This window comes from Panthera uncia, chromosome D4 (genome assembly GCF_023721935.1).
Source record: "Panthera uncia isolate 11264 chromosome D4, Puncia_PCG_1.0, whole genome shotgun sequence".
NCBI classification, from domain to species: Eukaryota; Metazoa; Chordata; class Mammalia; order Carnivora; family Felidae; genus Panthera; species Panthera uncia.
In genome coordinates, this window is record NC_064807.1 from 28,298,721 (window position 1) to 28,322,529 (window position 23,809).

The 23,809-nt window shown below is 41.1% G+C and overlaps 1 protein-coding gene across 3 annotated transcripts in view; it reads right to left on the reverse strand.

The window, feature by feature from the left end:
- Window positions 1-819: 819 nt before the first annotated feature.
- The window catches only part of FANCC (FA complementation group C), a 262,669-nt gene continuing 239,679 nt past the window's right edge, over window positions 820-23,809 (reverse strand). For all 3 annotated transcript variants that reach the window (XM_049634284.1, XM_049634276.1, XM_049634290.1), the window contains 4 exons: window positions 21,146-21,320; window positions 16,890-17,096; window positions 1,373-1,635; window positions 820-1,024 (listed from right to left, as the gene is read on the reverse strand). In XM_049634284.1, the coding sequence (XP_049490241.1) occupies window positions 1,381-1,635; window positions 16,890-17,096; window positions 21,146-21,320 (637 nt within the window). In that variant the 3' untranslated portion in view covers window positions 820-1,024; window positions 1,373-1,380. The remainder of the gene's footprint in view (window positions 1,025-1,372; window positions 1,636-16,889; window positions 17,097-21,145; window positions 21,321-23,809) is intronic.

Below are 23,809 nucleotides of genomic sequence, written 5' to 3' on the forward strand. Positions count from 1 at the left end.
ATAGGAGCTCAAATTGCAGGAGACTCAGAGATTACTAACACATAAATCAAAGTAGCCATAAAAGTCCTGACTGATTCGACCCACACAAAAGAGTGTGTACACACAAAAGAGTACACAATCAGTGCATATGAAGAATAAACTTGAGGAGCACCTGGGTGTCTTGATCTCCGCTCAGGTCATGATCTCATGGTTTGTTGAATTTGAGCCCCACGTTGGACTCTGCACTGATAGTGCCTGCTTGGGATTCTCTCCCTCTCCCTCTGCCCCTCTCCTGCTTGCTCACTCACAGATTAAACTTTAAAAAAAAAAAAAAAAAAAAAAAAAAAAAGTGAGGTCCTGGGAGGATTTTAGTTCATGTAAGAAAAAAAAACAAACTTGGAAGGGGAAAAAAATTTTCAATTGATGTGAAATAAATATTAGGGTTACCTATTCTTTTTTTTTTTTTTTAATATTTATTTATTTTTGAGAGACAGAGAAAGAGCATGTGCAGGGGAGGGGCAGAGAGAGAGGGAGACACAGAATCAGAAGCAGGCTCCAGGCTCCAAGCTGTCAGCACAGAGCCCAACGCGGGGCTCGCTAACCCACAAACCGTGAGATCATGACCCGAGCTGAAGTCGGATGCTCAACCAATTGAGCCACCCAGGCGCCCCTGGGGTTACCTGTTCTTTATTAGGAATTTCTAATTCCCACCTCAGTTAATTAGACAACTGAAATATGATGTCTTCTTCCAGAACATATCCTATATTCTCACATCAGTCCTCTCTGAGGCAACGTGACCTCCCTTGGTGGGAGTGTTTAGCAAACAGAAAGCAAAAAGAGTTAGCATTGGAACCGGCTTTATTTCATTGCTAAGCAGTGCTGTTCTCCACAGCCGAGCTGGCTTGACTGCCCACCACAGCAGTGGCCCCAGTCACTACCACTTGCTACTGGGCCTGATGGCCTCTGCTTCTCCTCGGAGGTGCCCGAGAGACTCCTTAGTGAAGAATTTCTTAGGGAAGCAAGAGTGTGGCTTTATCTCAAAGCCCTGTGGATTAAAAGAAACACCAATAACAGTAGCCTGATTTCTGAAAAAAGAGATCTGTGGAAAAGGACTAAGTTACTTCTAAACTGATCAGTGGTTCATAACCAATTTCTCGGTCCAAAGACTTTGAACCACTCAAGTAATAGTTGTGTATCTTCATTTGATATGAGGAAAAAGGGAAATGAAAGTGTTCTCCTATTCAAGGCTTTTCTTCAGTGATTCTCTGACAGCTGGACTGAGCAGGTAGGGAATGCTCAAGGCACAATCTAGTCATGAACTAATAAGCCAGACTGAGTTTGGGCTAAGGAATTTGTCTTCTGACTTCATAAAATATGTTCTAGCAGCTCTCACCAAGATGTCTATGGCTCATCCTCACTACTCGTTCCACGACGAATCAGTCTCATTGTTTCGTCACGAGATCTCGGGGAGCCTGCTGCATGCACAGCAGCTCCATGTGCAGCCGGCCGATGCTGGATGTGAGCATGCAGCTCAGCCAGGAGCTCTCGGGCCAGTTTTCTTGACCTAGGGGCTTCCAGGCAGAGGTGATCCCATCTGTACAAGGTCTGGTCAAGAAAGCCAGCAATCTCGTGGCTTAGCTCATCGGTTGGAGCCATCTGCAATGAGTACAGAGGAGAAAGAAAACTAAAACACTAACTAGACAGATTCATCTCTTTGTCCAGTGGACCAACCGGACCCGTCCTTCCCCGAAAAGCAGCTGCATTCCTGTTAGCTTTCAATGACTCTCGTTTTGTTTTCAAGGTGATGAGCAAAGCCAGTCTGTTCTCAGAGGTTGGCCATCCAGGGAGCAGAGTCATTTCCTAATGATCACCCTCTTCTGACAGAATGGCCCCAGACTCACAAAGGCTACAAATAAGCCCCACATTTCCTGGAATGCCAGTCACAGGCTGTGCGAGTATTTGCTGTGGGGAAGCAGAGGCAAGCCGTGCTGCAGCCTGACTGTCTGCAAAAGGCTCACACGAATATGAGAACTGGAAAGTGCTGAAAGGAAAATGCCACCTGCTTTCACACAAACAGCTTTATAAATGGCATTCTTGGGCTAGCAACCTGGGCCCACTTGCTTTTTAATAGACATCTAAGGTTTTAACACCTGATTCTCAAGGGAAGCAGGAAACACAGGAATTGTTAGTTCTGCTAAATACAGCCTCAAGGCATTCTTAGGTGTATTTTCCTAAGAATTCAGCTCAGCAAAAAGGGAAGGGTGGGAATCTCACAACTGAATTGTGTTGAGTTTGCTGTGATTTTTTTAGACACAAGCACATTAAGAAGCCCTGATTTTGACAGTAATCTACATATTCATTTTGTGTGTGACAGTTTCTATAGACCAAATATTTGATTAGCCACAGCAGCCAAAGGTCAGCTTCCTCTCCGTCGCCACAGAGGGCCTTCTGGTAGGGTGACCGACCGCCCTCGGACTATCGCGTGGCCCTGGATACCCTTCAATCCAGGGCCACCACCTCTGACCGGCAGTCAAGGCACATGCTCAGGCAGCACAGGATACCGTGGGGCATACCTTGATGGCATTAGCTCTCTTCAACCTCAGCTGGGAGGGGCTCTGCTGGGGGGTGGGGGGCAGGCCACCAGCCTAGGTGGGGTTCGCTGTGGCTCTTGGTGTCCATATTACCACTGCATGGTTTTTACTCAGAATCACAGATGCTGTGGGTAACCTCTGTCAGACACAGTCTGTCTCTGTGGATGAAACTGCATAAGCCTACCTGAGACACCTTAAAAGAGTTAATGTATTTCCTAGACCCCAAGTGCAGAGAGACTGCCATTGATCCCAGGGCCTCCACTGGGCTGGAAGCACCGCAGTGGCACAGCCATGACAGCTGACTGTGGAGGCCGGCCGCTCGGACCTCGTGTCATCTTTATGAGACAGCTCAACCTCCATACTGTTCCACTCATGGTCTCTAGTCACACGTGTCCACCTCCCTGCAGCTGAAGTAGGCAATCTGCATTGTTGGCTGAATTTAAGTTCATTTGAGTTCAACAACTACAGAACTTACCTCTGCGTTTCAGATGCTAGCTAACTTTTTACCTGTGACTGCTGTGGTCCAGCAACAAAGACAGAAGGAGAAGGAGGGAGAAACATGAGCTCAGAGCAGGACAGAAGGCAGAGAGAGCAAGCCTCAGGGGCAGGAGGAAACCGAACACCGCCTGAGCTGCTTGTGCCTCATCCGGGTCAAAGAGGTGCAGAGGAAGGGAGCACGTGAAGATGGCAAACAAGTGAGTGGGACAAGAAACGTAGGAGCCAGAGGAGGAGAAGACTGCATGAGAAGAGGCAGGGCTTCTGAAGAATGAGTTCAGTGGAAATTCTCAGAAGCCCAAGGCAGGCAGAAGCTGATCGCCGGGGCCTGTGCAGGAGGCAAAGGAAGTGGTTCGTAGGAAGTGCCCTACGGCAGAGGCTGGGGCATAGGAACATATGGAGGCCTCAAGAGACAGGGCTCAGACACGCAGCCCCCTCTGTCCACAGCATAGAGTGCTCCCCAAAGCTGGTGCTGGGAGAAGAGGGATAAGATAGGGCACAGGCCCAGGAACTGCTCTGCTCGGGCCTGAGTTCACATCAAAGCTGGGTCAGGGCTGGGGTCCTCAGGGCAGCTGGAAGAGAAAGGCTGTCCTACCAAAGCCAACACTTCTACCATCTGGCCACTGCCTGCTCCCGGCCAAGCAGCCTGGCCCAGGGCTCCTGCCAGGGTGCTTCCAGAGAGAGGAACTGATGAGATGGGGGGACGAGGAGAAACCCATGAGAAGCTGGCACCGTGTGGAGGACTCCTGCCCTCTGTTCTGTTTGTAGCTGCATTAGCCAGGCTGTCTTCAACCTGTCATGGGGCCACTGCAGGAAGCCTTCCAGTTAAGAAGTGTGGTATGTTACTAAAAATAGTTTCAAAACACCTGCAAGGACAGTGTCTAGGAGGCTCTCTCGGCCATGATGGGCTCCAAGGTGCCCAGACAGCTAGCATCTGCTAAGAGGCCAATGTGTAAAGAGGAACATTGGTGCTTTTCCTTCAATGATTTTTTTTTTTTTTTCAGCTGAGCTGACTTACGATACTTTATGAAGATTCACCGGGTTTTCAAACTTCCCTCAGCCTCACGCACAGGTCTGCAGCTGGACTATTTTGTGAGAATGCACTGCACAACCTGAATTTGTGAAATACTCTAGCTCCTTATTCACAGTAGCTTCTCTGTGGGAGAGACTTAAAGGTGGTCCATTCTGAATGTGACTGTTTCCCCAGAATGGGTGAATATGTGACTGGAATAACTGGGTATCTCTGAGGAGCATTCTCTGGGCCACTTTCTTCCTTTCACACCCCATGAGCAAGGCCAGGCCCACCATCATCTCTCTGGCCTGTAAAGCAAGGCAAACTCCAGCAAGGGTCTGCTTCTCCATTCCCAAGGTGACAGAATTGGAGACGAGCAGAACAGGAGTTCCCCAGGGAGAAGGAGGGCACAGGCTCCGGGAGGAAGGGTTTGAGTCCCAGCTGCCAGGCTTGAGAAGGCTCCCCTCAGGGCTGTGGTTCCATCCACAGGTATTGAGGACAAGGACAGAAGGTCAGAGATCAGGTGACAAAAAATGCCACCAATGCTTTCATGATTCAAAAGTGCCTGCTGTTGACTTAGAATGTTGAAAAATAATTAGTTGAAAACTAATATCCTATCAGTTTCAGGTTTACATCATAGTGATTTAATATTTTTATACATTATGAAATGATGTGGTATCTAGTTATCATCTGTCATCAAAGTTATTACAATAATATTGACTATATTTCCCATGCTGTACATGACAGCCTCATGGACTTTATTCATTTGTTTTATTTTTTAGATTCCACATATAAGTGAAGTTGTATGATATTTGTCTTTCTCTGTGTGACATATTTCACTTAGCATTATACCCTCTAGGTCTACACATGTTGTCACAAATGGCAAGATCTCATTCTTTTCTATGACTGAATAATATTCCATTGTGTACATATATCACTTCTTTATCCATTCATCTACTGATGGACTCTTAGGGTATTTCCATATCTTGGCTATTGTACATAATGCTGCAAAAAACATACAGGTGCATGTATCTTTTCAAATTAGTGTTTTTGTTTTCTTTAGGTAAACAACCAGTAATGGAATTACTGGATTGTAAAATAATTCTATTTTGAAATTTTTGAGGAACCTTCATACTCTTTTCCACAGTGGCTGCACCAATCTATATTCCCAAAAACAGTGCACGAGGTTTCCTTTTTCTCCACATCCTAACACTTGGTTTTGTCTTAATTTTAGCCATTCAGACAAGGTGTAAGGTGGCATCTCACCGTGATTTGGATTCACACTTCCCTGATGATTAGGGATACTGAGCATCTCCTCATGTCTGTTGGCCATCTGTATGTCCTTCTTAGGAAAAATGTCTATTCAGGTCCTCTACCCATTTTAATTGGATAATTTGCATTTTTGGTGTTGACTTGTGTAAGTTCTTTATATATTGTGGATATTAGCTTTTTATCAGATATCATTTGCAAATATCTTCTTCCATTTAGATTACCTTTTCATTTTGTTAATGGTTTCCTTCACTCTGAAAGCTTTTTACTTTGGTATAATCCCAATTGTCTATTTTTGCTTTTGTTTCCCTTGCGTGAGGAGACATATCTAGAAAAATGTTGCTGAGATCAATGTCAAAGGAATTACTACCTATGTTTTCTTCTGGGAGTTTTATGGTTGTAGGTCTCATATTTAAGTTTTTGATCCATTTTGGGTCTTTTTTTGTGTGTATGGTGTAGGACGGTGGTACAGTTTCATTCTTTTGCATGTAGTTGTCCAGTTTTCCCAGCACTATTTAGTGAAGAGACTGTCTTTTCCCCATTGTAGATTCTTGCCTTTGTCATAGATTAGTTGACCATGTAAGTATGGGTTTATTTCTGGGATCTCTGCTCTGTTCCAATTATCTGTGTGTCTATTTTTGAGCCAGTACCATAGTGTTTTGATTATTATAGTTTTGTAGTATATCTTGAAATCTGGGACTGGGCTTTGTTCTTTCGCAAGATTACTTTGGTTATTCAGTGTCTTTTGTGGTTCCATACAAACGTTCAGTTTATTTGTTGTAGTTCTGTGAAAAATACTATTGATATTTTGATAGGAATAGCACTGAATCTACAGACTGCTTTGGGTAATATGGACACTAATTCTTCCAGGCTATGAGCATGGTATATTTTTTAGTTTGTGTCATCTTCAATTTCTTTCATCAAAGTAGTACTGTTAGATTGTTTGAGATCTTTCATTGATGAAAGTAGTTTTCAGAGTATAGGTCTTTCAACTTCTTGGTTAAGTTTATTCCTGGGTATTTAATCTTTTTTGTGCAACTGTAAATGGAGTTATCTTCTTTTTCTTTCTGCTACTTTCTTGTTAGTATATAGAAATGCAACAGATTTCTGCATATTAATTTTGTATCCTGAAACTTTATGGAATTCATTTATTCTTTAATTTTACTTTTTAAAAAATGTTTATTTATTTTTGAGACAGAGAGCACGAGCAGAGGAGTGGCAGAGAGAGAGGAGGACAGAGGATCCAAAACGGGCTCTGTGCTGACAGAAGACAGCCTGATTGATGCAGGGCTCAAACTCACAAACTATGAGATCATGATCTGACCTGATACTTAACAGACTGCACCACCCAGGCACCCCTCATTTATTAATTCTAATAGTTTTGCTGGTAGAGTCCATGGTTTTCTATGTATGGCATCATGTAATATGTGCAAACTGTGACAGTTTACTTCTTCCTTATCAATATGGATGCATTTTATTTCTTTTTCTTGTCTGACTGCTGTAGATAGGACTTCCAGTACTATTTTGAATAACACTGGCAACAGTAGATGTCCTTGTTTTGTTCCCAATCTTAGAGGAAAAGCTCTCAGTTTAACTTTCTCTATTGAGTATGATGTTAGTTGTGGGTTTGTCATTTACTGAGATACCTTCCATTTAAACCTATTCTGTTGAGAGTTTTTATCATAAATGGGTGCTTAATTTTGTCAGGTGCTTTTTCTGCAAACATTAAAATGACTATGATTATTATGCTTTATTCTGTTAATGTGGTATATCACATTGATTGATTTACAAGTATTGAACTATGCTTGCATCCATGGCATATATCCCACTTGATCATGGGGATTGTACTTTAAAAAATTTGTTTTTAATATTTATTTTTGAGAGAGGGAGAGGGGAAGGGAGAGGGAGAGAGAGAGAGACAGAGAGAGACAGAGAGAGACAGAGAGAGAGACAGAATGAGGGGGAGAGGGGCAAAGAGAGAGATAAAGAATCTGGAGCAGGCTCCAGGCTCCGAGCTGTCAGCACAGAGCCTGACGCGGGGCTCAAACTCACAAACCACTCAAGATCATGACCTGAGCCAAAGTCATGGTTTTGACTGAGTTTGCCATGACTGAGCCACCCAGGCACCCCATGGGAAACTGTACTTTTAATTCTGTTTTATGGCCTGATGTGTGATCTGGACAATGTTCCATGTGAAACTGAAAATTCAATTCAATTTGCGAATATTTTGCTGAGGATTTTTGAATCTATGTTCATCAATAATATTGGCCTGTAATTTTCTTTTTTTTGTGCCTTTGGTTTTGGTATGAGGGTAATGGCCTCATAGAATGTATTTGGAAGTTTTCCTTCCTCTTCCATATTTTTGGAATGGTTTGAAGAGAATAGGTATTAACTTTTCTTTAAATGTTTGGAAGAATTCACCAGTGAATCCATTTGGTCATAGATTTTTGTTTGCTGAAAGTTTTCTGAAAACTGATTCAATTTCATTATAGTAATTAGTATGTTCATATTTTCTATTTCTTCCTGATTCAATTTGGGAAGATTATGTTTCTGGGAATTTATTTATTCTAGATTGTTCAATTTGTTGGCATGTAATTTTTCATAATAGTCTCTTATAATCCTTTGTATTTCGGTGGTTCTGATTGTTACTTCTCCTCTTTCATTTCTAATGTTTATTTATTTTTTTATTTCTGAGAGAGAGACAGAGCATGAGTGGGGCAGGGGCAATGAGAGAGGGAGACACAGAATCAAAAGCAGGTTCTGTCAGCATAGAGCCTGACAGGGGCTCAAACTCACAAATCACGAGATCATGACCTGGGCCAAAGTTGGGTGCTTAACCAACTGAGCCACCCAGCTGCCCTGTCCTCTTTCATTTCTGATTTTTTTTTATTTCAGTTTTTTCTTTTTCTGCCTAAAGGTTTACCAATTTTGTCTAACTTTTTAAAAAACTAGCTCTTGGGTTCACTGATCTTTTTTTTCCTTTCCTTTCCTTTTTTTTTTTTTTTACTCTCAATTTCATTTATTTCTGCTCTGATCGTCATTATTTCTTTCCTTACACTAACTTTGGGCTTTGTTCTCTTTCAAGTTCCTTTAGGTGTAAGTTTAGATGGTTTGAGATTTTTTTTTGTTTCTTACAGTAGATCTGTATTGCTATAAACTTCCCTCTTAGAACTACTTTCACAGCATCTGAAAGATTTTGGACCATTGTGTTTGCATTTTGTCTCTGTGTATTTTTCTGATAGCCTCTCTGATTTTCTTCATTGACCCACTGGTTGTTTAACAGCAGGTTGTTTAGCCTCCACATTTGTTTCTTATTTTTCATTTTTTCTTGTTATTGATTTCTAGTTTCATACCATGGTTGTTGGGAAAGATGCATGGTATGATTTCAATCTTCTTAAATTTACTGAGACCTGTTTTGTGGCCTAACGAGTGATTTATCTTGGATAATGTTCTATGTGCACTTGAAAAGATTGTGTATTCTGGTATTTTGGGGTGTGATGTTCTGTATATATGTAAGTCCATCTGGTCTAGAGGGTCATTCAAAGACACTGTTTCTTTATTGACTTTCTGCCTGGATGATCTAGTTATTGGAATAAGTGGGATATTAAAGTCCCCTACTATTATTAGCAATTTCTCCCTTTATGTCTGTTAATATTTGCTTTATGTATTTAGATGCTTCAGTGTTGGGTACATAGATATTTATAATTATTATATCCTCTTGGTAGATTAATCCCTTTACCATTACATAATGCCGTTGTCTCTTGTTACAGTCTTTGTTTTAAAACCTATTTTGTCTCATATGAGTATTATTACCTCACTTTTCTTCTTTTTTTTGTTTCCATTTGCATGAAATATCTTTTTCCATTCCTTCACTTTCAGTCTGTGTCTTTAGGTCTGAAATGAGTCTCTTGTAGGCAGCATGTAGATGAGGGTCTTGAGTATTTTTAAATCCACTTCATCACCTATTGCCTTTTAATTGGAGCATTTAGACCATTTACATTTAAAGTAACTATTGATAGGTATGTATATATTGCCATTTTGTTCATTGTTTTCTGTTGTTTTTGTAGTTCTTCTCTATTTCTTTCATCTCTCCTTCTCTTTCCTTATGATTGACAGCTTTCTTTAGTGTTATGCTTGGCTTTCTTTCTCTTTATTTTTTGTGTATCTACTATAGGTTTTTAGTTAATGAGTACGATGAGGTTCATGCATAACATCCTAGTTATATAGCAATCTATATTAAATTGATAGTCCTTTAGTTTGAACACATTCTAAAAGAACTTCCTTTTTACCATCCCATCCAAGGTTATATATGTACTACTACTTTTTGCTACTTTTGTCTCATAACCTTCAAGTTATAAGTTATTGTTCCACTATCTTTACTATGTGTTTCCTTTTACTCATGAATTTTTTTCCTTTTATAATTTTCTTATTTCTGATTATGGCCTTTTATTTTCCACTTAAAGAATTCCCTTTAACATTTTTTTGTAAGGCTGGTTTAGTGATGATGAACTACTTTGACTTTTGTCTGGGAAACTCTCTTTCAATTCTGAATGATAATCTTCCAAGAGAGTATTCTTGCTTGTATGTTTTTTTTTTTTTTTTCTTTTCCCTTTCATCCTTTTGAATCTATCATGCTGCCACTCCCTTCTGACCTGGCAAAGTCTCTGCTGAAAAGTCAGTTGAAAGCCTTATGGAGTTTCCCTTTATGATACTAGTTGTCTCTCTCTTCTTACTTTTAAAATTCTCTCTTCATCTTTAATCTTTAACATTTTAAATTAGTATGGTCATGGTGTGGACTTCCTTTGGTTCATCTTGTTTGAAATTCTTTGTACTTCCTTAACCCGGATGTCTGTTTCTTTCCCCACTTTAGGGAAGTTTTCAGCTATGATTTCTTCCGATAAATTTTCTGCCCCTTTCTCTCTTCTGTTTGTTCACTTGATGTTGTCCAAGACAGCCCTTAACCTCATTTAAAAAAAGTCTTCTGTTCATCTTGGGTGTTGTTCTATTACCCTGCCTTCCAGATCACTGATCCATTCTTCTAATCTACTGTTGATTTCCTCTAATGTATTTTTCATTTATTTATTTTTCATTGATTCATTCTTTAAGTTTATTTATTTATTTTTGAGAGACAGAGAGAGAATCCCAAGCAGGCTCTGCAATGTCAGCATGGAGCCCTAACCCATGAACCGTGAGATTGTGACCTGAGCTAAAACCAAGAGTTGGACACTTAAACAACTAAGTCACTCAGGTGCCTCTGATTCATTCTTTTTTATATTATCTATGTCTTTGTTAAAGTTCTCAGTAAATTAACTGAATTTTCTCTCCATTCTGGTGAGTATCTCTAGGATCATTACTTTGAACTCCTTATCAGGAAGACTGGTAATCTCCATTTCATTTAGCTTTTTTCCTGAGTTTTGTGCTTGTTATTTTGTTTGGAGCATATTTTTCCATCTCTTCATTTTGCCTGGCCTATATTTTGATGAATTCAGTTAAACAGTTAATTCTCCTCAACCTGAAAGAGTGGCCATCTTCTGTGTAGACAATGTAGGCCTGGTGACTTTGGCTGGCTGCTTAGATCTGTGTCTAGGTAGGTTGCAGTCCCAAGATGCTCAGTACAAGGGGCTCCTGATGGGGCAGCAGAGGCCAAGGTGGGAGGGCCCAGGATGCCCTGCACTGGGGGTATCTTAGCAAACTGTCTGGAACCAAAGTAGTGCTGTCCTGCATCTGTGTCACCTTGGTGAGATGGCTAGAGCTACAGTGAATGCTGACCAGGGGTACCCTTGTCGGCACTGTGCTGAGGCCACCTTGGTGGGAAGGCTTGGGTTAGTATGGGCTAGGGACACAGGCTCACTGTGGTGATAGGCTGGCTGGGGCACCTGGACCCTGCTCCCATCCATGCTACCGAGGTGGAGGGGGAGTGTAAACCATGGCACTTGCCAGGCCCTTTGATCCAGAGAGTTCCACCAGACCACCCCTCACCCCCCCCCCCCCAAAACACACACACTGGCAGGGTTCTAGAGCTGGAGGCTTTATGTTCTAATTGTTCTTTTAAACCACAGGTTTTTGGTTTTTGTTTTTGTTTTTTCCTATTCCACAGGTGTCTGTGTGGGCTAGAGGCATGGGGCTTGCTGAGGTGGCAGGCTGGCTGTGGTGCCTAAATAGTGGCCAGTCTATGCTATGAAGATGAAGGGAGAACGTAAATCATGGTGCTCACCAGCCTCTCAAACCCAAAGAATTCCAGCAGCTCCCCCACCATTTGGCAGGGGTCTAGGGCTAATTCCTCTATATTTTAGTTAGCCTTTTAAACCATGACTTTTTTTTTCTGTGCCCCAGGGCAGATGAATCTACTTATGGTACTGAGGGACCCTCTCCACTGTAGTTTGCAGTGTGTGTTCCCTTTCTTACCATGTCTCCATCTCTCTTGCCATTCTCTATGGCCTATCTTTTGTTGTGCAGAAGCTTTTCAGTCAGCCTTCAGTTTTTCAGGAGGAATTGCTCTATAAATAGGCATAGGTTTGGTATGTCTGTGGAATAGGTGTCTTCCTACATTGCCATCTTGAACCAGAATTTATGACTTACTTATTTTATAATTGTAAGTTTGTACTTCTTAATCCCCTTCATCTACTTTCCCCCCCCCCCCCACACACACACACTCCCTAACCACCATTCTGGTAACTATCAGTTTGTTCTTTGTATCTATGAGTCTGTTTCCATTTTTTCTTATTCATTTGTTTTGTTTTTAATTTTTACTTTTTTCTTAAATAAAGACATTTTATCTATCTATCTATCTATCTATCTATCTAAGGTAAGCTCTGTGTAGGGCTTGAACTCATGACCCTGAGATCAAGAGTTACATGCTCTGCCAGCTGAGCCATCCAGGTGCCTGTTTTGTTTTTTAGGTTCCACATATAAGTGAAATCATCTGGTATTTATCTTTCTCTTTTATTATTATTTTTTAGTCTTTCTCTTTATTATTTCACTTAGCACAATACCCTCAAGGTCTACCCATGTGTTTGCAAATGGCAAGATTTCATTTTTTTTCATTTTTTTATGGCTGAGTAATAACAGTCCATATACATACCATATATAACCTTTTTATACATTCATCTATTGATGGACACTTAGGTTGCTTCCATATCTGGGCTATTGTAAATAACGCTACAATGAACATAGGGGTGCGTGTTATCTCTTTGAACAGATGTTTTCATTTTCTTCAGATAAATACCTGTAAGTAGAATTCCTTGATGGTATGGTAGTTGTATTTTTAAATTTCTGAGTGACTTCCATATTGTTTTCTATAGTGGCTGCACCAATTTACATTCTTACCTACAGGGTATATAATGTTCTCTTTTCTCCATATCCCTGTCAACTCTTCCTTTTTGTCCTTTTGATGACAGCCTATCTGATAGGTGTGAGGTGATATCCCATTGTAGTTTTGATTTGCATTTCCCTGAGGGCTAGTGATGATGAGCATCTTTTCAAGTGTCTCTTGGCCATCTGTATTTCTTTGGAAAAATGTCTTTTTAAAAAGTCCTCTGCCCAATTTTAATCAATTTTTTTAAAGTTGTGAAAGTTCTTTATATTTTTTGGATATTAACCCCTTAGCAGATGTATGATTTGCAAATATCTTCTCCCATTCAGTAGGTTACTTTTTCATTTTGTTGATGGTTTCCCTCACCATGAAAAGGCTTTTTTAAGTTTGACATAATCCCATTTGTTTTATTTTAGCTTTTGTTGCCCTTGCCTGAGGAAACTGGTCCAAAAAAATACCACTAAGAATGATGTCAAAGAGCTTACTGCCTATGTTTTTTTCTTCTAGGAGTTATATGGTTTCAGGTCTTACATTCAAGTCTTTAATCCATTTTGAATTTATTTTTACATATGGTATAAGATAGTGGTCCAGTATTCCCAACACCATTTATTGAGTGTCTTTTCCCCATTGTATATTCTTGCCTCCATTTTTGTAGATTAACTAACTGTATATATGTGGATTTATTTCTGAACTCTCTATTCCATTGATCTATATGTCTGTTTGTGCCAGTTCCATACTATTGTAATTACTAAAGCTTTGTAGTATAGTTTGAAATCAGGGCATGTGATACCTCTAGTTTTGTTCTTTCTCAAAACTGCTTTGGCTATTTGGGATCTTTTGTGGTTCCATACGAAATTTAGGATTGTTTGTTCTAGTTCTGTGAAAAATGCCATTGGTATTTTAATGGGGATTGCAATGAATCCGCAGATTGCTTTGGGTAATAACTGTAACAATATTAATTCTTCCAATCAATGAATATGGAATATCTTTCTATTTATTTGTACTGTCTTCAATTTCTTTCATCAGTATGTTATAGTTTTCAGAGTACAGGCCTTTCATCTCTTTGGTTAAATTTATTCCTAAATTTATTCCATATGTATTTTAGTCTTTTTGATGCAATTGTAAATGGGACTGTTCACTTTTTGATGTTTCATTTCTGTAGGGTAATTTTGTATCCTGTGACTTTACTGAATTCATTTATTAGTCTTAATAGTTTTTTGGTGGAGTCTTTAGGGTTTCTTAAATATAGTATCATGTCATCTGCAAATAGTGACAGTTTTATTTCTTCCTTACCAATTTCGATGTCTTTTCTTTATCTTGTCTGATTGCTATGGGCAGGGCCTCTAGTACTACGCTGAATAAAAGTGGTGAGAGTAGGCATCCTTGCCTTGTTCCTGGATCTTAGGAGCTGTATTGCTATGAACTTCCCTATTACAACTGCTTTTGCTGTGTGTCATAAATTCTGGAAAGTTGTTTCCATTTTCATTTGTCTCATAGTATTTCATTTGTTTCAGGTGACAAAAATGGCTCTAATACCTTCATGATTCAAAAGCACCTGCTGTTGACTTTTTGGGTTTTTTTTTGTTTTTTTAATTTTTTTTTTTTAACGTTTATTTATTTTTGAGACAGAGAGAGACAGAGCATGAATGGGGGAGGGGCAGAGAGAGAGGGAGACAGAACCGGAAGCAGGCTCCAGGCTCTGAGCCATCAGCCCAGAGCCTGACGCGGGGCTCAAACTCACGGACCGCGAGATCGTGACCCGGGCTGAAGTCGGATGCTTAACCGACTGAGCCACCCAGGCGCCACTGCTGTTGACTTTTTGAAATAGCTTTTAATTTTAGAACAGTTTTAGACTTCTAGTTTACTGAAAAGATAATACAGAAAGATCCCATATCTCCGACATCTGGTTTTCCATTAACATCTTAAATTAGTACATTTATCACAATTAATAAACTGATATGGATACATTTTATTAACCAAAGGACAGACTTTTTCTGATCTCCCCAGTTTTTCCATAATGTCCTTTTTCTGTTCCAGGATAATATCTAAAATACTACATTATATTTAGTTTTCATGTCTCCTTATGCTCCTCTTGGCTTTGACAGTTTCTAACACTTTCCTTTCAATGATGGCCTGGACAGTTTTGAAGAGTGCTACATAGGTATTTTTGTCATTTGTTTTTCTCATTATTAGACTGGGATTATAAAAGTTTAGGGGAGGAAGATCACAGAAGTGCCATTTTCATCACATTATATTAAGGGTACTTATAGTCAACATGTCTTATGACTGTCATGTTGACCTTGATCACTTGGCTGAGATAGTGGCTGAAAAGTGACTATTATTACTTATAGCTGGCCAGAGGTAATGTTGGTTGATATCAAGGTCTATGGACACATGGACATTTTTTTAGCTCTTAGCCTTCTGTCTGAACATGAGAGGCAGGACTAACAGGCTGGCTGCTGTGGCCTGCCTGCTCCATGCTGACTGTTTTACCAGGACTGAGGAGAACCTCCTGGGTGCTAGTTTCTGAGGTTCTTGGCAGTCCTACTTATCACTGGGACTCTCTCCATATTCACATTCAAACAGAACCTGCCCAGGGAAAGGAGCAAGAAGGGGCTCTCTGGATGCTGAGAACATTCCTGATTTGGTTGCTGGCTGCATGGTTATTTATGGTTTATGAACATTAATCAAGCTGTATGTTTTCTGTATGTATATTATATGTCAGTAAAAAATAAAAACAAAAGCAAATAAAAATTCCAAAAGCTAGCATGTGGACGCTTTTTAAATTTGGTCTTTTAACCCTTTTGAAGTGGACAGTTCATTGGCATGAAGTAAATTCACAATATTGTACAACCATCACTACTATCCATTTCTAGAACTTTTTTTCATTATCCAAAACAACTCTCCATTCCTCTCACCTGCCCAGCTCCTGGTAACCTCTATTCTACATTTTGTCTCTATAAATTTGCATATTCTAGGTACCTCATAAAAGTGAATCATATAGCATGTGTCCTTTTGTGTCTGGCTTAGTTTACTTAGAATAATGTCCTCAAGGTTCATCCATGTGGTAGCATATATCAGAATTTCATTCTTTTTTAAGGCTCCCATTGTATATACAGACCATATTTTATTTATCCATTTATCTGTTGATGGACACTTGGGTTGTTTCTACCTTTTGGCTATTGTGAATAATGCTGTTATGAACAGGGTGGCCAAGTGTTTAATTCTATTAATTCTTTTACACAGAAGTAGAATTGCCAGATCATATAGTAATTCTATGTTTAACTTTTTCAGGAACTATCAAACTCTTCCACAGTGGCTGTACCATTTTAGCATTCCCAACTGGAAATATAGGAGTGTTCCAATTTCTCTACATCCCCACCAACACTTGTTATTTCCATTTTGTTTGTAATAGCCATCCTAGAGGGTGTGGAATGTTACCTCATCATGGGTTTTAATTTGCACCTCCCTAATGGCTAATAATGTTGAGCATTTTTTCAGGTGGTTATTAGCTATTTATGATCTGTTGTCCATTTTTGAATTGGGTTTTTGCTGTTGTTGAGTTGTAAGAATTCCCAATATATTCTGGATACTAACCCCTTTGTCAGATACGTGATTTCCAAATATTTTCTTCCCATTCCTGAGTTTGTCTTTTCACTGTCTTGCTTGTATCTTTGATGAACAACATGTTTTAATTTTGATGAATTTCAGTTTATTTATTTTTTGTTGGTGGTGCCTGTGCCTCTGGGGACATTATCCAAGAAGTCATTGCCTAACCCAATGCCATGAATGATACTCACTTTTGACTTGGACCATTCTTTATCCCTCATGTCATCTGGGTTTCAGAAAGAATTCTTTGTAATTAGCAAACACTGTTTTTTAATTAACAAACAAAATTTTTTGGATTGCTATAGTGAACACTTCTCACTGAAGTCTTGTCCATCTTCATGACGAATGTAACTGAAAGAGTAACTACATGGGAAGACAGAAGACCTAGCTTTACTATGGACTCTGACAGTAATTGTGACCTCTTTTTTCAGAGCCTCCATTTTCTTCCTTATTATAAAGGTGTCACAAGGGGCAGGCTCTGGGGTCCATCCCAACTTTCAACTTCATTGCCTGTCCATCCATGTTTGGATAGCACCCTGGTACACATACTTGTCAAAGGCCAGGCAATCCTCATACCTGGAATGCAAATGAGAATTAGCACACTATTAAAGGGGAGACTTACAAGGGTGATGACTTCTCGAGCAATCGCATGGCCTCCAGGAGCCCATAGCAGGAAGTTCAGGAGGAGGTGCCTGATCAGCTGTTGACATGAAGGTGGTCTGGGGTCTCTGTCTTGGCTCTCTGCAGCTGCTGCCTGTAGATCCCTGGCTGAGAGAGTTGGACTTCTGAGCAGCTTCTTGAGGTGGCTGAGCACTGCCTTTACCTCTACCTGGGAAGTATAATTTCAAAGGTGAGAGATTAGGGAAGAGTCAGGACCTGTATGGTTCTAGGATTTATTTGGGACTTTGAAGCAAGCCCTAGAAAGAGGAGAGGACTGGCGACCTAGGGAAGGCAGACAGAGGCGACTCATGTCTGAGCTTATACTCTGTTCCACACAAACCCAAATGGGCGTAATGGAAATTTCTTGACTTTCTTTCGTCTTGCTAAGCAGCCAAGGCACCACGCCAGGAATTGACCTTTTTTTTTTTTTGTAAGAAAAGAGACGGAGAAAAATCCTCAGCAGAATGTAGTCAGATTTTTATATTGTGGGAAAAGGAACAAAAGGCTCCTTGAAGACTCGCTCTCTATCATAGCCACAAATCAATTAAAGCCCCATGCAATTGGACCTCCACTGAGCCAATGTTCTGATAAGAATGAGGTTTGCCTTTTGCCTTTTGTTATCTCTGAGGGGAGGAAACACACACATACACACACACACCACATTTGTTTTGTTTTAGACACTGGGACAGTGTTCATACATGTTGAAAGCATAAGCAGAGGTCACAAGTCTGTAGAATTCACATAATGTGATTGTTATAGGTCTGTGGGTTGTTTTTGCATAAAAAATACTTATTTCATGCTGAGACTTCTGCTTGCTATAAGAATAGTACATCAAGATGTGACGTGGAAAACAAAGAAAAACTGAAAGCCATAGATCCAAAATGCCACATGGAACTCATGAACAGCTATGTTCCATCATTTTCGAAAGAGTACTTAGGCCTATTCTGAGAATTCCCATGACCAATTTTATGGATTTTGTGTGAGTCGTCTTTTTTTTCCCCTGGAAGTTAAAGCCTCATTCAATGAAGTCTGTCATAAACTCCAATACACTAGGAGTGCTGTGTGAGCTATTCTGACCACAATCCAAGACCGTGAGAAACTGTACCATGGGGCTCTTCCACGGAGAATGGCAGCGTTCCAACAGGAGAGGGCTACTCTCTCACCACCTCCTCTGTCAGCTGGGCCCAGCCTGCCCTCATCTGATGGCATCTATGGGAGCCCAAGACCATCTTACCATCTAAAAGGTCTGCAAAAATGTCAGGGCTTAGGAAGCTATGCCTTCATATCCATTTTCTTCTTGACTGGCATTTGATTTTCTACCCTTGTTCAGTACTCCCTAAGACTGGTTGTCTTCATCCCAGACCATCTTTCCCTTCAAATGCCTTCCACATCCATAAGCTTTCACCTGACATGCCAAAACTTTAAATGCTTTTTAATTTGTTTTTAGTAAACGAGATAAGCTTTCTTTTCTAAGGATTACTTTTTATCCTGCATTATGAAAATTTACATATGTTCACTAGAAAGTCTGAACAACAAGGTATGATGTACCTCCACCATCCAAATGAAAGATCTGATCTAACTTAATCTCAGTCTGGTCTTGCTCCATTTTCTCCAGGGGAGATGGAGGAAACCAGGTTCACAACCTTCTCATTTGTTCCCCAGGCCTTGTGAACCCAGAGCTCACTATGTGCCATGTTTGCTTACAGTTCTCACAATGCACTGTAAGTAATTTCATGTATCTATGACATAAAGTCTTTGAGAACATGATTTCTCATGGCAGAATGTTAGTCCATGGTTAGAATATGTCACAATTTATTTAGTCAGTTCCATACTATTGAAAGTTTAGGCCATTTCTAACATCTGCAATTACAACAATGCTGTAATGATATTCTTATACATAAATCTTTGTATGGATCTCTAATTACTTCCCTAGGATAATTCCTAGAGGTGGAATAACAAAGTCAGAGTACGAACCCTGGCCTAATTCTTATGGGTATTCAAACACAGGCATTTTGTGTTTTTATCATGATTAAATTCAAAGTTAGCAAAAGAAGATGAACACTGGCTGGCAGCAAACAGGGTCTGCAGAGAGAAGGGCGCGTCTTTGTGTAGCAGTCGCCCTTGCTCCCCCGTTACTGAACCTCAAGGATGGCCAGTGGAGGCTGGCCCACAATACGCTGTCAGGGCTGAGTGATTAACCAGGATTTAATGACACCTTTTGAGGAAAGGGCACAGATGTTGTCAGGCTCATTCAAATCTCACAATAAACATGCGTTCAAAGGCAGCTCACAGTTTGTTTCTCAAGTCACCCAACAGACCATCAAAGGGATTTAAAGTTCACAAAACCCAGGAGAGAAAGAGGTATGTATTACTAAACTAGGAAAACTGGGCCCACTTCCTCCCCAGGATGTCACACACACCAGTGCCTCAGGTTGGGCACCAAGGAGGAAGAGGCTTTAGGCTCACAAACATGAAACGTGTCTTCAGTCACAAGACAGATAGCCCCTCTCACAGGATAGCTAAGAAGGAAGCGAACATGCTGGTGCTAAACTACTCTGAGTGAACTGATCTATTTTTATCCAGTATGCTACAGCATCCCTGCAGTAAGAACTATGTACAGATTAAAAAAAAAAAAAAAAAAAAGCCAAGGTAAGTATTAGACATGCCAATGCAGAACTTTCTAGAAATTACCTTTCTTTTGGACAATTTATTTCTCTACCTTTCAAAAGTGAATCTCTGTCCGTTTCAATGATTGATCAGGAATTTAACATATAACTTACCAACTTAGCTTATAAGGAATCAAATATAAAGTATATATAACAGGGCTTTGAAAATCATTAGTGCTATATACATTTTAACTATTATCACTAAAAATAAGATAATGAAAACATAATTAGGATTTCTCTTAATAAGTTTAAGTTTAATGTGATATTTTAAAAGGGAGATAGAAAGCTTTCTTCTTAGTCATAAAGCAACCCTCAAAACATACGTGGATTATGATAATTTCTTAAAAACGTATTTTTGATCCAAAATAAATTATCACCAAATTTCAACTTTTTAAAATCTAAAACTCTTTCTTTCCTTTGCCATGCAAGTATTCGTTCATTTTTTTAAATGTTTATCCATTTCTGGGAGAGAGAGAGAGAGAGAGACAGACAGACAGAGACAGAGACAGTGTATGCAGGGGAGGGGCAGAGAGAGAGATGGAGACAGAGAATTTCAAGCATGACATGGGGCTCAAAACCACAAACCGTGAGATCAAGACCTGAGCCAAAATCAAGAGTCGGACACTTAACCAACCGAGCCACCCAGGCACCCCATGCCATGCGAGTCTTTAAATAAGAAAAATATACAGACATATCTGTACTAGTCTCTGCTTTTTTCAAACAGAAAACATGAAGCAAATAGGAAACTTACTCTCTACATAAAGAAACTTGCTCCCTTTAATTATTAAAATTAGCAAAAAGTGTTAGCAGCTAAAGTTTTAAAAACCGGCAAATAGACATTTGCAAGGGAGGTGCCAATGCCTTTAATCAAAGCACTGCTTCCTGTAGTCATTATACTCTGCATAAAATAAAAACTTGATTTGCCATAGACAGCCAGTCCTGTATTAGCTGCTCTGTTATTTAGGGAATGCCCAAGTCCTTTTTCAGAAGCTAAGGGGTTAATATCAGATTACTTTAGTAAGAGTGCTAAACAAAGCCTGTAATGTGAGGATTTGTTGTCTGATCCAAGAAAGCAGTAAGTCAAGACGGAAGCAGACAGGGACAGGCTGCTGATCAGAGACAGGACAGTGCTCCTTAGAGGAGCGGTCAGATTCTGCACGGCAAATGCTAGAGGACTTGGCCCCTGGGCCAGGGCTGACTGTAAACAAGGGCATTGGTGGCAGCTGAGCAAGAACAGATAAAACAATGTGGGGGACAGAAGGGCTATGCCTCATCTCTGTGGTGCTTCCCAGGAAAGCAGAGTGGCAGTTTCCCATGTCTAGTCAACTCTGTGAGGCAAGAAGACGTCTCCAACCACAAACCTAGCATGCGTGCACTCACCCACCTGGGTGGATGTGTACATGCTACCACACGTGAGCACAGTGAACAGCCAGTGCTTAGGTGCCTGGGGGTTACTGGAGGCCAAACCCACCACAGGCCCCTTCCTGCAGCATCTTTTCTGATCCCAAGAGACGAACCCAGAGCACCACACACAGCACGTCCTGCCACCCACCATGGTCTGTGCTCGCTGCTGACTCCTGTCACGTGGACTGTGGCTGAAGGCCAAGAGCCACAGCAGGGCTTCCGGGGGTTCAGCTTCTGACATCACTAACTGCTCAGCCGCGATGTCAGCCCATCCTCCAAAGTGAATGAACAAAAACCAGCACTCAAAGGGGCCTCCGTAGGACCTGGAACAGAACCAAAACACATGGCAGCTGGGCAACTTGACTTCTTTCTCTTTTCGGTTCTTAGAGCAGCTGTAATGTCTGCGAATGGTTGGCTTAAATTGTTCTTATCCACTGAGGTACATCTTGCAAGGAATACAAGTTAGATTTAAAAAATAGCTCACAATGCCATTCTGAACCCATCACAGGACCTTCAAAGGCAGGTCTTTCAAAATCCCATGTGTCCCGAGGACTTTAGACACTTAAATCTTTACATCCAAGGACCATGAGTGGCTACAGGCTTCGACAAAGAAAGGTTCTGGGCCATGACCAACAGGGATGCTACAAGATGAGAGCTTTCAGGCCCCCTCTGCTTTCTGCAAGGCCTGTACAGCTGGGCTGCTGTGAAGAGGGGGCCTCCCAGCCCTGAGGCAGCCACCCAGGTAGCTCCAGAGCAAGAAATGAGGGGGCTCCCTGGGGTCCAGATGGAGACCAGGAAGGGATGCAGACAAAAACATATGTTATTTCCTTTCTGACAAAACACAAGGTTCTGGTCAGTATTTTGGCAATGATGAACTTTGAATGGGCTGCATACTGTATATTCTTTCCTGTCATGTATGGGAAGCTGAAAAGTTAGAAGCTTTTATGAAGCTATCCTTTTGCCATGCTGGGAATGGACAGGCACACTGGCTATTTAAAAGATAGACTCTGTTCAAGGAAAGGACCTATTAATATGCACAGTGATAGTGTCAGCAGCTTAACATCTCCCCTGGGGAAAATGGAGTGGGACTGGCCTAAGATCAGAACTTCTCTTCTGAACCGGGGAGGTTCCTGGAACAGGAGAGCTCTGGGCCCCTCTTGGTTGGATCTGGGTCTGCTATGTCTGTTCTGAGAGCAAGTGATTAAATGTTTTAACATCTAGCTTATGGAACAGTGGAGAGAAGAAGAAAGGGGAGTGAGTATTAATCTTACTTGTCCCACAAGAGGAAGAACTGGTGCTCTGTGGGCCACATTAGCGATCTGCTGGGTTATGATGGCTGAAAAGCCAGGAATGGGTTCCACAGAGGATCTTCCCTACAGACCTCACTATAAGCTGAGCAGCGGGGCTCTCTCACACTCCCTGGACAGAGGCTACAGGGCCTACCTTGCAGAAATGGGCCGGGTTCTTTTTCTTCTTTTCTACAGTAACTGAGTATGTGAGGCAGTCCTAGTGGCTGGCTAAGAAAGCACCGGAACCTGTTCACTGGCCCCTCCCTGCAGGTGGACCCAGAAATCTAGTTAAGGCAGATCTAAGTTAGGTAAGAGTCCCATGAGGCTTTGCGTTGAGGTCCTGCTCTTCACCAGAGACAACCTGAAAGCATGCACATGGGACTGACAGGTGTTACAGGCCATTACCATGCTGATACTCTGAACCCCACTTGGCTGCCAGTTCTTTTTGCCTCCTTTATTGGTAAGAATCTTGAGTGCGGGGTGGTGAGTAACTGGCACCAAATGTGCATCAGTGATCATGAACATAAGGAGCACCAACCGTAATATGTGATGGCTCAGCGAGCAGATTACAGAGAATTTCAAGAGGGAATAGTGGCAAAAGGAACAAATAGAGATGGTCTTAGTAAGTTAGTACAGACAACAAATAAAATATTTGTACTCTAAAAAAAAAAGTAAATCAAGAGGAAGGTGCAGGGTGTTATGTCACAAAGAAGTTAGTAAAGCCTAAATGGGATTGCTTTTAGGAAAATTAACGCATGGGGGCGCCTGGGTGGCGCAGTCGGTTAAGCGTCCGACTTCAGCCAGGTCACGATCTCGCGGTCCGTGAGTTCGAGCCCCGCGTCAGGCTCTGGGCTGATGGCTCGGAGCCTGGAGCCTGTTTCCGATTCTGTGTCTCCCTCTCTCTCTGCCCCTCCCCCGTTCATGCTCTGTCTCTCTCTGTCTCAAAAATAAATAAAAAAACATTAAAAAAAAAAAAAAGAAGAAAATTAACGCATGAGAGTACTTAATATCATGTTAGAAACTAATTTATGTTAGAATATAATTCTAATTTTAGACAAATTTCTATTTAAAATTTTTTTTTAAAGTTTATTTTTGACAGGGAGAGAGAGACAGAACATCAGTCGGGGAGAGGCAGAGAGAGGGAGACACAGAATCCAAAGCAGGCTCCAGGCTCTGAGCTGTCAGCACAGCGCACGATGCAGGGCTCCAACTCACGGACCACGAGATCATGACCTGAGCCAAAGTCAGACACTCAACCGACTGAGCCACCCAGGCGCCCCTAAACAAATATTTATTAAAAAGAGGAGGAAAAAGGGACATTTTACCCTACTGTGCAGGAGAAATTTAGAATTTCCTTCCCTAGAGAGCACAGAGGAAGGGAGAAGACCAAGGGACCCAGAGAGCACGGTCCTCTGCATGGCTGGGGGTGGTGGCAGCATGCGGGCTCTGCTGTTTTCCTAGGGTCTGCTCTTCTTCTCGTTATGCTTGTACATCTCAAGATCCAATACCAATACTACTCAGGA